The 16,993-nt window shown below is 31.2% G+C and overlaps 1 protein-coding gene across 3 annotated transcripts in view; it reads left to right on the top strand.

Moving 5' to 3' along the window:
- Positions 1-16,993, top strand: part of LOC114130450 (uncharacterized) — a 55,531-nt gene that overhangs the window by 33,648 nt on the left and 4,890 nt on the right. The window contains exons 3-5 of one of the 3 annotated variants that reach the window (XM_050198658.1): positions 8,630-9,015; positions 13,602-13,775; positions 16,153-16,340. In XM_050198658.1, coding sequence (XP_050054615.1) covers positions 8,630-9,015; positions 13,602-13,775; positions 16,153-16,340 — 748 coding nt within the window. Of the gene's footprint in view, positions 1-8,629; positions 9,016-13,601; positions 13,776-13,996; positions 14,171-16,152; positions 16,341-16,993 lie in introns of all 3 variants that reach the window. The other 2 variants (XM_050198659.1, XM_050198660.1) reach the window with 2 other exon arrangements.

Consider the following 16,993-nt stretch of genomic DNA (forward strand, 5'->3'; position numbering starts at 1 on the left):
TCGCAATAATATGAATAAAAAAATTAGGTATTTATCTTCATAGGTATTTATTGTTCTGTCAACAGAAATCAAAATAATTATAAATAATAATTTAAAACGGGGTGTAATCGAATTCCATAACTAATTTTGGTTAAAAACCATGTTGGTCAAACGATATATGATATTATGTATAATGTACACTCGTGTGACTGCGGGTGCGGCAGGATATTATAAAGTAGGTATGTAAAAAAGTATGTATTGCACAATATATATAAGTTGCCAACTACATTTTTGTATTGCACGTAGCTTTTAATTATCTATATATATATACCTACATTATTGCGTAATTCTATTTTTATGCAATTTATTTTTTATGCATCTATAATTTTTTCCGGCTGTATTAAAATGTAGGAAAAATTATGTTTCTATAATATTTCAGGTTGAACTGCAATATACATTATTAATCATATCATATTATTTATATAATTATAATATGGACTAATATATAAGCCATCATGTATGATCTTGGTGGACTTATTATTATTTATACATCACACATAATATGATGATTTTTTCGTTGATTGTTTAACGTTTCTTGGTACATATATCCACTTTTATAAAGAATTGTTTTGCAAATCAAAAGTATGGAACGGTCCGTTGTAATAATTTAGTACACGTATAAATAAATTGTATTGTTGATAAACATAAATATATTGTGTAGTGTATACTTATACAAATGAAACAAAACTTCAAAAGTAAAGAAGAAAAAAATTCAAATTTGAATAAGCATCACGACCAATTAAATATTTTAAAATTTTAGATAAGTTTAATGTACATACTTTATTTAAATTACATTTTCATAAAAAGTTTAATATATTTGTATTAAAAGTATTTTCGTTTTTTTAATGCATTTAAATCTAATTTAATATTTTAATCTAAACAAATTGGACGAGGGAATAAACCAAATTAGAATGCTATACAAGATTATAATAATGTATAATTAACTATTTTCCTGCACCTTGGTCCTTTATTTCTCTTTCATTTTTTTTTTTTTTTTTACTGATATTGCGTTTGTTAAGTCGATTTGGGATTTATTTCGAAATACGTTCTTTGGTGGTGTTCTTTTTTTTAGAGATCCACCATAGTTCATACTTTCTGCAGACTTGACAGTAATAAAATATTTTCAGAATTAAATTTTTTATTTGGTTTCAAATTAAAAAAAAATAAAAATAAAAATAGAGAAATAAATTTTAAATGTGGTGTCGATCTTAGAATTAGGATATGATATTTTAACGAAGATGTTATTCCTTATCATTCATTATTATATCTCGTTAATTATAAATATATGTAAAGTAAATTATCAATGACATTGTCTGGTATCAATGACCTATACAACTAAAAAAATGGTTAGGTTATTAAAGCAATTATGGTATATTTCCGTAAACGCTAAATCTACACGTTAATGTTGCATAATATACACTGATTTTAAATGTTTATATTAGATGGATACAATATTGAAATAGTTGTGTAGATATTTGAATTATTTTACCTGTTTGGTTTAATCAATTAAGAATAGGTAGATTTTTTTATATTTTATGGCAAGAAATCTAGAAGAAAATAAATCACTGTTTTCTTCCGCGAAATTTTACATCACGGGTTATTTTATTTTTAATAAAAATAATTTCGATTTCACCTATATCTTATAATTTTAACTTAACATTGGCATATTATGTACTATTCGTTAACTTCATCAAACCTTTTACTATCATAATATTGGCGTTATCACAATATAAACGTATATATACTAAATAATAAATTAAGGGTTGAATTATTTGCTGTCGAAATATAAACAAATAAATGATATATCATTTTTAATGTATTTATACATCGATATCATACCATTTACTAAATATTTATATATACCATTATTATTGTATCACTATTATTAACTGTAACGTGATAATACGACTATAAGTAGACAAGTAGTTGTCATATTCATATAGGTGCTCATATGTAGAAACTCTCGATATTCGAATACTTATAAGTACATAAGTATCAATGCTCAATATTTCAAAAAGTTTTAATTTTATTTAAAAGTATTAAAAATATGGATTATTTCTCCCCGTTAACACGCCATACAACATTAAATTTCAATATTAATTTGCATATACCAACATTATAATTATAATTATTAGGAAGTAACTATACACTGCATATACTGCAGTATTTCGCATGTAAAATTTTTAAAAACTATAACAGATTGTAACGAAATTAATTTTCAACAACCTGTTGAGGCTATTTAATTAAATTGATTTCCAAGCTGAATATTAAGCTTTATCGACTATATTTTAATCTTTAACATATTTTTCTTTAAAAAAGTATCTGAATTTTTGATCTTCTGGACTAAATACTATAATACAAATGTATAACTTTGTTACTGAAACTATATGAAAAATGTAGTTATATGATGGTTAAAAATATTGAAATACCATAATATTATCTACCAGTCATCGATTCTTTATAATATGAATAGAGTACATATCTATTTTCCGTGTTTTTCCATGTGAATATTTACAATCGTCTATTTTTATATACTATTCTTTATAATTTAAAATTAAGGTATATATATCTTCATAAATATTTAGTAAAATTAATAATTACCCTTTTAAAATATTAATATAAATTAAAACTATAAACACGAGTAAACTTGAGGGCATTTCATACTGTTTTCAAAAGAACCTATTATTTCGTGTTTTAGTCATTACAGTAATTTTTAAACGAAAATCAGAGGTATTTCCTATGAAGTCTGTATAGACTTTTAAATTTGAGTGCAATGGTTATAATAATAAATTATACGTCATATATTTATAGCAATAGTAAATACTGCAAATACAATATATGCATTTACAACAACACAAATAAATAATATTACCACTATAAGTTGAATAATAGATATATGTAATGCTCATTGATCAGTTTGACACAACGAACGCATTAAGTCGATACTATATACACTCGAGGGGAGTACTTTTTGGCATTATCTGCATGGATATAATAAATCACGGGCGTCGAAATACGTTGGCGCTCGACGTGTCGGCAATTGGTATAAGTCGGCCGTAAGTCACATTTTGTTTAGATAGTTTCGGAATATTTAAAATACTTTTCCGTTTCTCACCACACTCGTGTACTTTATGTACATTCTAGTTATTATTTAAACACGTTGGAGTACTACTTAATATTATATCTATGCGTACAACGTCACTGCACTACTTCAGGTGATTATTTTTACTTCTAGTAAACAATGCATAGCAAAAAATAATGATTCATCGTCTAGGATGGCACGACTATGTGATAAACATTTGTACAATATTGGGAAGATACTTGATTAGTTTTTATAAAAACAGTGGTATTATAAATAACTATTATAACTTGTGTGTATAGAGTATAGACTGTTTTATCCTTGTTCTATACTTCTACACATTATTACGAGTTACGACCACCGAAATTGACGAACTCTAGCTATTTTACTTTTCCTCATTTATAGTGACTTATCCTGATTTAATTTGCTAATTAAGAAATATTTATCAACCAAAGCTTATATTCAAATAACTATAACAGACTATTTTTTAATTTAGTTTTAAAATTTAAAATTTAAATTCTAAATAATGCTTATTATGTAATGGTGTATATATTTTTAAGCTGAGATTTCTAGATGTGACAATTATATAAATGCCTAATGTTAGTAATATTATTAAAATTGTTTGTTTAAGACAAACCTTGGCATCTGAGCAATTGGATAATAATTGATTATTTGATATAATATTAAAAGCTCGATTAAAAATAATCGTGTTTAATACTTAATAGATAAACAACAAATAAACATATTTTTTGGTTAAATTTTCACACATCAAACTATTGGTGATAGACTAGTTTTCTACAACTAATGTTGTTTATTTATTTATTTTTATAAACTAAGTGAATATAATTTGTTTTTGTGTTTTATAGCGAATGTTCGTTTTGACAATACATTAATGTAATACATAGTAATATAATATCATACAATGCATATGCTCTATATAATAATACTCTAGAGAATGATTTATAATATCTTATTTTCTGTGGTTTAACATGTATTATTATGATTATAAGAAGACGTATGGACGTGTGTGTGTGTGCGATTGTAACGAAACTCGAGATTCGAATCTTTTTAAAATTTTATTTTATATTCGAGATCATATTATTTATTTTTCCTTTGACGCACCATATAGGTACTCATACATAAAAGTGTCGTGCTCGTCGCGTCTAATGGGGTTTTCTCGAATTCGTTTCGTATTAAAAAGAAAAAGAAGTTACGGAGTAACATACAAATTAGATTTTCAAGTCCATTTCTTCCCAAAAAAAGAATTACAATATCGACTATATAATATACATTATACATTATATAGACTGCAATACCGTCGAACACTCACGCATCGATGTACTTTAAAAAAGTATTCTTCGGCAGTTCGTCGCGATAGTCGTTCGTCGTGCTTTTTCTTTTTTTCGTCGAATTGCAGATGGATATAAAAACTTTACTTTTATGTACTTTAAAACTCTATATAACACTCTATTGTTTTCCAATTCTCTCTTCTTTTCACTCGCACTGCATACACACATACAAATGATAAGCTAATAACCAGAATAACGTTTTATCATTTCGTACAATGTATTCGACGAAATAAAAATGGATTATTAATACTGTTTTTTGTTGTATACAATATATATCCACGATGACGTAATGCTGTAATATGTTATGGGTAACAGTGCCGTCTCAATTGTATACAAGAATGGGTGGTATTTAATATTATACTTAATAAAACAAGACTAGAAAAGACTAGATCAGCAAAAAAAAAAAAAAAAAATACTATCGATATGCGATTCACGGCAAGAAACAACAGCCTGCTGCAGATTTCAAAATAATATATTATAAAGACGAGACCACGTGCCAGGATCTCGACCGGTCGAGTCTGAGCGTATATAATATATTATATTGTATATCGCGCATGAGCGTTTTCTATCAAGAGACACCAAGTAATTTTTTCTTTACTTCGTAGGGGAGGAAAAAATACGATTTTTATTTACTCGCTTTGCCGCTTTCTCATACACTACCCACTTGATTTTTATAAGATATAAAGTTTTTATTGGATCGAATTTAAGTTGCAAAACCTATGCTATTTTAAATATAGTCAAGTTGTATGAACCTAAATTTTGAAGAAAAAATAAAATGTATTTATTTTAGCGTTTTTTATTTGAATACCGACGAGTTTATCATATCTCACTTATTCTGAAACTTATCCTACGTATGCTATAATTTTCGATACAATGCTATATTCATTATACTTGTATATATTATAACATATAAATGTATATAAATAGCACACTATACTTTAGAACTGCTGCATTTTTTTTGTTTGTAATATTATTATTTGTACTTTGATTTACAAAAGCGTACCTATGTATATATATAATATCACCAAAATTGATACAGATTACGGATGTTGTACGTATATAGTTAGGGAATCATTCTGCAGTGTACACGATACAAAATAATAATATTATTATGTCATTGAGCGGCACCGGTCGTGTGTACACGGTTCCTGTCTTATGTATTGCCTATATAATAAGTACTTATATACAATTATATTATAATAGACACCTCGCATACAGCTGCAGTATTTGCGGGGACAAAGTGTATTATTGATTTGTTATATTGTTATTACACAGACGAATGACCCATAAAGAACGGTAATAATAATATATTACGTGCCTATATAATATATATATATATATATATATGATAGTCGATATAGAGTACGCAACTGCAGCATTTCGGTGTTATGACAATATAATAATATATAATATGTTATACATTTATAAAACTACACATGTGTTATTTAACATTCACTGAAATAATATTTGTATTTAAATAACGGGAAAAAATATTATTGATCATTGCCGAACACTGTTATACATTTTTACAATTTTGAATATGGTATTATAATTTATCTTATTTTTCCAAATGTAATGACCATTGACGAAATTTCAATAAAATAATAAACATAATATATATATATATATATATATGTACCTATTATTTGTATAATATTACATGGCATCTATCTTTTATTTATCCCCATGTATTACATTAAAATTGCAGTAAGACATTTTATACACGCTATTTGAATGGATAATGTTATTAAAAAATATATCTATAAACAGAATATAAGTATATTATAAAACCTTTTGTTTATAATTGTATAGAAATGTTTGACTGTCACGTGATAACAAAATGTTTTAAAAATGTTTGGACAAATGAACGTTAATACCCTAGAATAAAACCGTGAAAACTTTTAATGACAGATCAAAATGTCATCATATACGTATTACCTGTCATCAGATCAATAAATGATGTATAAATCATACATTTAAAAAAAGTTATTTCTGATTTATAACAAATTAACAAATAGGTACCTACGTTTAATATAAAACCCAAAAACGTTGCTGTATAAGCGATAAGAGGAATTACGGTTATATTCTATACTGTGTAGACTTAAGTCATTGATTTATTAATTTTATAATTTATAGTATATTAATATATTACCATATAGTATATGATATTGTTATATTAAACATCTGTATTAGAAGAGCGTAAAGACGTTTTAGTGGGCTTTGGATATGGGTCATGACATACCTATGACGGTATTTAGATGCATTTTGCTTTCGTGATATTGAGAATTTCATTGACTTTTCTAGATTTTAGTCACCCCGAGAATTGACTGAGTATTAATTGTATACTTGAGTATTTTTAGATCGCATTTGCTGACTGTAGCAGACACCTTCAATTTACGATGTCCTACTAATACATGTATAATACTTAATACATCAATATTATGTAAACTATAATTGATATACATTATGTATATTATATATTATTGCTACGTGTTTGTATAGTTTCTCTCTATCTTTGAATATTATTATTTCGAGTGTGATAGAAAAACTTCAAGGACAGATTGGTTCCAGACAGCACTGCACCATACAATCCGTGCGAATAAACAATATTATAATAATAACACATTATGCTGACGAACTTTTGTGAATATTTATTATACGGAATTACATTACACAATTATATTATTACGGAGGTACCTAAATAAGCTTATAGGTTAACTCTTTTAAGCCCTTTTATCAAATCGTGTTTATCATTTTTTGTATAGATAATATAAAACTATATAGAAGTATAAATATTATATGAGGCTACGAATAGTACGAATGTTTTTAACTAGCTTAGAGTTGCATTTTTTTTTCTATTTGTTCAACCTTCTCTTGTATGCCGTAACGGTAGATAACTATAGGTAACTGCTAGATAACTATTATACTCCTATACTTTCCTATTGTAGTACAAATCCTAATTCAGTTTCTTTATCCGCGTTTCCATTGTCCTTCGATCACTGTTTCCCGCGATATGCCAATATATATATATATATGTATTATGCGTAGGTGGTATTTATTATAATGTGGCTTCATTGTTACGTGTATAATTGTGTACACGCGCGTAAAAGTTTGATTTTTTTCCGACGCGTCCGCAGCGTCTATAAATACTAAACATACTAAAATATACAATATTCTTTCACTATAAGAATACTACAATAATAATAAACAGTACCAGTTCAGCAGTTATAGAAATCAAAATTTTCGAAATAACATGTCTGTGATTCGCCTGTAGTGTGTACACAGGAATGTTCTTGTATAACTATTACATTATTATTATTGTAATTCGTACGGCGAGGCATAGTGGTAGAATGGTAGACGAGTATTTAACAAATAGACTTGGCGAGCACTAGACGTCTGTAACAATTGCGCTCCACTCATGCCTTAATAATAATCAACACTCCCTCAATGATAATCGTGATATCCGAAGCCTACCTCAGCACGACCATTGGACATATACACACGAGACGATTGTTTAAAAAAATAATCAAATAAAAATTCTTACGCAAAATACTAAACCATAAAAAAATAGTAATAGCGAGCTTACTATATAAACTTATTAGAATATTCTTTTTTTATTATTGTTTAATCGTTATTTAAAGTCTTTTTTATTTAAATTATTATTTTTTTTGATATTTTTAGCTTTTATTTATTTCTTCAACTGTTTCTTCTATCAGTACAAAAAGCAGACGGTAACAAAGAAAGCGGTTTTTTGATCTTTCGTTTACTGCAGATTTCGTTTATTGTTTTTACATCCTCCCCCTCCCATATAACGTTATGAATAACGTTTTGATGTTCTGGCCATATAACACATTTACATATTTTGTATATTTAATCATAAACAGCATATTATTATAATGAAGAACAATAGATACCTACTGTGGTGTTTCTATAAACTTTACCTATATATAGTGTGTTATTTTAATGTCTCGTCATCGCCGCCGCCGCGGCGGCGGCAGTCATCTCGCGCGCGAAATAGCTGCTCCTTTGCCACCACATCCTCCGTTCTCCTTATTCATCATTTATATGTACGCTCTCGCAATCTCTCTCTCTCTCTGTGTCTCCGTCCGCGGTCACTAAAATGTCCGAAGTATCCGGAGTTATATTGGTATATTGTTCACAGTTGGAACGGTGATGGTACTGATGGTGGTGACGGTGGTCGTGTTGGGTACTGTCGGGCTGCTCACTTGCGTGCTGCATCACTACAATCAACAATACAACGCGTCCGTGCCCTGTCTGTCGGCAGCGCCCGGGCCGCCGCACCGCAGGCTTACCGCGCCGCCGCCACCGCTGACCAAGAAGAAAAAATCGACTACGACTACGACGGCGGCGGCGGCGGCGGCGGCAGCAGCAGCAGCAGCGGCCGTGACGACGACGACAACGACGACGACGACGGCGACGACGGCTATCATCATCGCATCGCCACCACCGCTCTCGACTACGAACGGTGCACGTCGTAGCGGCGGCAGCAGCTGTTGTAACAGTAGCAGCACGTCCTCGCGAACCGCCGTAAGTGCACCCTCTCCACGCGCACCCCCTCGCTCGTTGTTCGTCTAGCGGTAGTAGTCCACGACTCGGCTTTTGTTGTTGTTTTGTTTTTTTTTTTTTTTGTTTTTGTAGGCGCGCCGCGCGTCTTAGGCGGCGGCGGGCGCGACGGCTCGTGGTGTCGGCGGCGTACCGTTTGCCGCCACTCTGTGCGCTCATTTATTCACCGCAGTAGTCGTGTTGGCAACGTAGCGCCCGAGCGGTTGAATTCAAATGTATTGATTATGATAGGGTCATATGGCTAGCGCTCGTTTATGTATATATGTGTAATATAGCATATAGACCGTTAGCAGACCGTATATGTATATATCGCATACATATATTATACAAGTGTATACTTATAATTATATATATGTGTACGTTTATATATAATATATATATATATATATTAATATAATATGGTGTGTATGTATGTGTGTGTGTGTGTGTGTGTGGCGTGGCGAAGGGCCGCGCGCGACGTTTGCGGTGGTGCCAAGTTTAAAATGGGTCGTCCCAGATTCACACGCGTGCCGCCGCGTTCTCCTATTGTACGACTATGACGATGACGACGACGACGACGACGAACTAGTCACCGACGACGCTTCCTCACTCCACCTACAACTAGACCTAACCCCTTCCTTTAATGTGTGCTCTCTCCGTCCGTCCGTCCGTCCGTCAATAGTATATTATTCGCGTTTGACTCTCGTACACATTTCAACATACTATCTCGCACTAGAGAGGAAAATCGTATAACGCGTATTTGCAGGAATGGACGCATTATGTATGGTTTGAGAACGCGAAACGATTGCCGATAGACGACGTTTTAAGTCTGTTGGATATGGGGGTAGACGGCGGTTTGAAAAAGTTCATTGAGAATTTTAAAAAATCAAGTATGATTTAATACTATATATATACGAAAGAGTAGGTACAGTCGTCGTTATTGTAACGTGTGTCTAAAACAGCTGTTATTACGTGATAAAGTTAAGTATATAAAGAATACATTTGAGAAAAAAACCTTACTCTAACTTATTTTAACTTCTCGAGTTTCGTCTCGACTAGTTTGCTCTTTTTTAGATGTTTGATGCATCGCTTAACTTTATTTAAAAACTATATATATACTTGCAGTATCGACAAAATAAAAACTACCAGTTAAACACTTGACCAACTTTGACCAGTATATATGTATTTGTCAGTTACGAAACGAGTTCCATTCTATGTTTATCCATAAAACAAGTTTTTTTGACAATCAATAATTTTTTTTTTTTTTTTTTAAATTTACACTTTTATACTCTTCAGTGAACAACTCCTAATGGTTTGATAAAATGTGCATCGTGTACGTTAAACACATCAATTTTCTTTTTTCGTATAAGTTATGTCAAAGAAAATGATGATTTGTTTACAAATGTTGACGGACACCTATGTGAATAAACCAAAGTAAAAAATTTAAAGTATACAAAAAGCATTATTTACTAGTAGCGAAAAAAAATTATTTAATACACTTGAACTGTTTAAATTGTCAGTAACTGATCAACGTATATAATTCATAATTGTTTTATATAATTTATATAATTCAATAATTGTAAAATCTAACGGAATTCCAGCATAAAATTTTATTTCCTATAAAGTATTAATATTATTTCATTGATTTCTGCATTTTTATTGCTGATGTAGTGATGTCTAATAAAAACTACACAACTGTATTTAATTGCGAAAATTTCGTTGCATAATGAAATGAGGAAATAAATTTTATTTGCATACATCTGTGTATGTGTATGCTTACGTGTGCTATATATTATACCTTAATATGATTATGTAATGTAATGCTAAAAATTAATATTTCATATTTGACATTTAAATTATTTTATTATTAATTTGAAAAGCGAATTTTATTTTATTTGATATCTGAGACCAATACTATAAAAAATTATTGTCGTAATACCAAATGATGAGTGCATTTACGTATGTTTTAAGGATTTAAAAACGTAACAGAAATACTTATATTCCATTTCTGCAATCTTAAGACTTAAAAGCACTTGATGACTATTGACTTTGATCTGATTCATTTTTAAAATGTATCGTACATAATCCAACTGCGAAAAAAGAATCGAATACATTTATTTTTTGTATATACATTTTTCGGTAGTTACTTACTTTTATTTTCAACTTAATACTCTTTGCAACATTTTAATTTATAGTAAGTAAGCATTAGACATTAAAACATCAAATATAATATACATTTATATAATTGTTTAAGTAACTTTTAACTACTCTAACTATATAATAGTATTGTAAAAAACTGTCAGTTCACTCAGCTCTTTGTAACGTATTTAAATAAAATGTAAATAACATGTTTCACGGTAGTATACATACAGTATAGATATAATGTACGTTACAAATAACTATATTCAACTTTAATATTAAATATATTATAAAAATCGATCTAGTTGGAAAGTTTATAGAACAAAGTTTTTGAAAGAAATATTAATAGACTATTTAAGCTCGTTACCACCATACGAGGTCAGTGTGTTATACGTATTACATAGTTGAAAGTAAATAGAATTATATTCCTTGAAAAAGGTCGTGGCTTCCGTTTTTAATAATAATATTATCAAATTGTAATAAAATACTAAGCTTAAGATAAAATAAGCAGCCAATTCAACAACAATGTTGCTATACTATACTTTTTATGCGTATTTACCGCTTATAACTTTTAGTGGGATTATGAGATATTACAACGTTTTATTGTTAAATTAATTTTCAAACGATAACATAATGATACGCAATTGTATATTATTATATAAATGTGTTGGCATTTATCCATCGTTTGATTTCTAATTGAGTGTTATTTTATTTGGCGATGCATTAATATGTATAAAAATCCATTGAAGTCGAAATGTGAGGGTTTTGATATATATACCTATACCTGCAGTTGTTATGTCATATCACATTATTTTATTTGATCACTTTTGTCACGTCGATTAGTCGAAAAACAAAAAAATTATATAACTATATTGTAATATTATATGCTTACTAAAAATTCTCTGTTTTCGATAGTTTGCTTCTCCTCTGTTTAAAACAGTATATTTTTACAAACAAGTTCGAGCTTACTATATAGTAAGTCGCAGATCGTATTTATAGTTTTTTATGTTTTAATTTAATCTGGGACATCGACCCTTTGAAACACCGGCGTTTCACATGTTAAATCGTGATCGTTCTGTGTACACACTCGCATACACTTTCGTATGACGACCTAATCGTCGTCCGATCTGTCCCGGACGTTTTTCCCGTGCGGCACACGGCGAGGCTGAGCGGAACATACAGAACGCGAGACGATAATTCCGAACGCGGCGGCGGTTTAATCGCGTGTACGCGCGCATGCATGATATTCGTGATATTATTATTATCGTCTCTCGTATAATATAATACGAGTGCGGACTGCAGACGAATCCGTTTACACAGAAATTACTGAAATATGACGAATTTTGACTGACGGGGAGACAGAGAGAGTGAAAAAAAAAACTGGGGGAAGAGCGAATGACAGAGGGATCGAAATAAGAGGGAAAAAAGAGTAAAATAAACGGTCGTGTGAAAGGGAGATTATATAGTGAATACACACGCACGCACACAAGGACGCGTATAAACGCGCGCGTGCGTGTGTGCCCCCTTTTCATTGTCTGCTGCAGGGGCACTGCGCTCCCTCGTCCGCGGGACACGTCGCATCTCGCGAGGCCGCCGCCGCCGAGTTTTCCCACCACCGAAAGGGAAAGGACGATGTATTTTTATATACACATGTATACTGTGAGTGTGTATATATATATATATATATTTTATCGCGGAGGGACCTTTGAGTAACGGTTTTTACTCGGGCGTGTACGTTTCGCCGTCGGTGCACACGAGTTGTCGTACAATATAAAATATTTCATTATTATTATAATATATATACTATTATTATTATTATTACTGTTATTGTGTTAGTATTATTATTATGTACGTACCATAAAATAATGATGATAACAGTAGTCGCACGCACGTATCGGGGAAAAAAGTGTGGTTTGAAATGTTTTCGGTCGACTGCAGTGACGACGCGATCGTGCATTTGTGACGCGCGTGTGCGCCTGTCGTGGGTCTCGTTAGACGTGAAAAACGACGACCTGCCTCCGCGTGCTCGATCATTATTAAAATTACGCACACCATAATAATTATATACTCTGTTTTCGACGTTGTTTTACGTAACGCGGTTAGTTCGCGGGTCTCGTCGAGAGTTGTAATATCGTAACCCGCAGCAGTGTCCTTACCGTCCAGAAGCAGTATTGTCTATTATTATAGCTATAAATAATTATTATCTCCACCCAGTACGTCGCGTTTTACGTAAAATATAGTAATTAATTTAAACTCTCGTTTTTTTTTTTTATACTTTTCATGACATTATATTTTCGCGTGTCTCCGCGCTGCGTTCTTATAATAACGCGCATCGTTCATATTATATATAGTTAAAATATACAATAATTATTATTATTATAACGAATGCATTTTCGTGACATGAAATTTATCATCGCGTTTTTCCATCACAGATGTTGACGATGCGAAGCAATAACGGGCTGTCCCGAGAACACGACCGGCAAGTCCGGTTGCACTCGGTCCGGACCGACCTGGAGTTGGACATGCCGCCGCGAATCCATTTGCCGGACGGCGAGGAGTACCCGTACGGCAGCATGGCCAAGTTGCATTTGCGGAATTCCGAACAAGTACGTTTATAATGTGTATTATAAATTTATGTCGAATAATTGTCAACGTTTTTTTTTTTTATACTTTTCATGACATTATATTTTCGCGTGTCTCCGCGCTGCGTTCTTATAATAACGCGCATCGTTCATATTATATATAGTTAAAATATACAATAATTATTATTATTATAACGAATGCATTTTCGTGACATGAAATTTATCATCGCGTTTTTCCACCACAGATGTTGACGATGCGAAGCAATAACGGGCTGTCCCGAGAACACGACCGGCAAGTCCGGTTGCACTCGGTCCGGACCGACCTGGAGTTGGACATGCCGCCGCGAATCCATTTGCCGGACGGCGAGGAGTACCCGTACGGCAGCATGGCCAAGTTGCATTTGCGGAATTCCGAACAAGTACGTTTATAATGTGTATTATAAATTTATGTCGAATAATTGTCAACGTTTTTTTTTTTTATATAATATCATTGCTGTGGTCTGTGCTAACGATGATAACAAAAATGTACACTTTACTTTTAATAGTTTAACAGTTAGTGTATACCTATTGTTACCTAATCACGTGATATGTACTGTACGTATAAGAACAATTACAAACAACAGCCCCGATATCGTTATATGAGCAATGAACTCATCGCGTCTCGTTCTTGGAAATGTTTTCCCAGACGTGTAATGATATTCTACGCTGTCTGATATGTATTGTACAGAATGATTCACCAAACATGTGTTCATTGCTCGCGCTCGTTATTCTTTTCATAACGAATTTATTTTAATTCTGATTTTCGGGGCTTTTAATATAGTACCTATACTAGACGACTGTAATTATTTTCAATTATTTACATTTTTAAACCGTTTTAGTATAGTGTTCTGTGGCGGTGTGAACTGTTTTTAGTTGAATCATTAATTAGATTAGGTTTTTTTTTTTTAGAAAATGTGTCAAAGTAAAAATTTTAACGAGCAGTTTCTGAGTTATTATTATTTTACTGAGAATATAATAGTTCTTGTAATGGTTTTATAAAATATATAAAACATAATATGTAATATTTTTACAAATCATTAAATTATGATAAATTAAATTAAATTATTAATACATATAATATGGTAGATATGTTCAAATCATTAAAGCATCTGTATATTATTCAAATACGTTATTATATATATATTTATTATCCTTATAGTATTTAAAGTTAAATAAATTAAAAAGTACTCATTGGATTTTCGATTTAGATATATAAATGTTTTCAAAAAAGTCATCTGGTTAACAATTTAATAAAAAAATGGTGATTGTCATTTCAAAAAAAAATTGGTATCGTCACAAGACACTCTGTAATCTTAGTATTTTAAAATATAGTCGATAATTACGGTATACTTAAAAGTTCTAAAAATTGGGATTACAATGCATTCATTATTTAAGATAAAAATAGAGGTGACTGGTGAGTGTGCTTAGTGAATCTAGAATTACCATGAGTATACACGTATAATGTCGCTAAATTCCTGTAGATAGTGATATGACAATATGACAGAAAAATTAACGCGAGATCATAAAATAAAATTTATTTTATTTCTCTTTGAACAACGAAAACGACACAATTCCTATACTCCTCTTACATGACATGTAAACTAAAATTAAAAAAAAAAAAAGATTCCACTTCGTCTATTTCAACAACACTATCAACTATAATAGCATCGACTTATCTGATGTGTACGGCGGTACCAGTTTAATTAATAATAATAAATGTCGTTAATCGTCTTTGTCGGCGTATACAGTTATAAATACCACTGACGCCGTTTAGAATAGGAGCGGTTCTCCTAATGTAAAGAATAAAAACAGAATAACGTATTACAGTTCGGTTAGTCGTGTGGTATAATTAATAACCTTAAAAATTAATAATATATATTTTCATTATTTTGCAACCCAAACACCGTTCAGTCAATAACTAGTAGTATAATTTAAATATTATCTACCTATCAATTTTTATAATATATACCTAACCTAGATTTTTTTTTCAATCGGAGATTAGGTTATGTTAGGTTAGGCTATTAATTACTACAATTGCAAAATTAATAAGAATTACATTTTATAAAAAAAAAAGTAATATTTTATGTATTAATATTATCTTACTTATACATAAATAGTATAAAATTATATTAGGCATACAAATATGTACTCAGTGTAGAAATTTACAATTAAATCTCTCACTATGGATTTTTATTTGGTCAGTCGGTATATAACACATCTAATCATAGGGGTGGTAAGAAATTCTACTTATCACCCTCAACCCAACAGAATATCATTCATACGAAACGTATGTGTATAATAATATTCATATTTTATTATATTACTCTTTGTAGCGTCGTTTAATAAACCGTGTTTTCCGCAGGAACGAGAGATCTACCAGAAGTGCATCAGGGGACCGCCCAACCGGACGATATGGACGTCAACCGCCGAGTGTGGGAAATTTTCGCAGCCTCACAGGTCCAGTTCAGCGTCCGGTCTCACGTCCCTCTCCACGTCCTCGTCCGAAGTGGACTCGGTCACGAGATGTAATAGCGTCTCCTCGAGGTATGTGTACATATACATATATACACGTTATATACCCTTAGTTATTTTTTATGTTAGGAGAGATTTTAGTTAGATATACTATTTTTATCTCGGACGATTATGGTTAGATAGGACACGATGGCGTGTATGTTTAAAAATGCACAGGTGGTCAACCATCCGATAACTAGCAACGGAAAGTACCCTTAGTTATATTACGTTTATAATATGATATGAGATATTTACGATCTTATACAGCTCGTGTTTTCCAACTCCTTTATATATATATAATGTCGCCCATCGTATATCAATTTGTCCATTTACCACGTTTACCGCAGTAGACAGTTCGAGGAAAACTATGTTAACTGCCGCAATTTCAAACAACCGTCGTGACACGACCGTGTGCTCTTATTATTGTAGCCATTCGTTGATGTTATTATCAGATGATGCGTCATCTGTCCGTATATACGTCCAGTTCTACTGTTTTATTTTCCATTCCACGTTTAGTAATTAGAGTATTTTTTTTTCTTTATCGACAATACGCCAATTGTTTCTTTCACGCTACTTAAACACAACATCTGTATAGTTTAGAAATTACTCATATTTTATTATTAAAAACTACATAGACATCGACCAAAAATGTAAGTGAGCGTCTTATGTGTTAAACAAAACATCATTTTGTA

Source organism: Aphis gossypii, chromosome 1, assembly GCF_020184175.1.
Source record: "Aphis gossypii isolate Hap1 chromosome 1, ASM2018417v2, whole genome shotgun sequence".
Classification (NCBI taxonomy): Eukaryota; Metazoa; Arthropoda; class Insecta; order Hemiptera; family Aphididae; genus Aphis; species Aphis gossypii.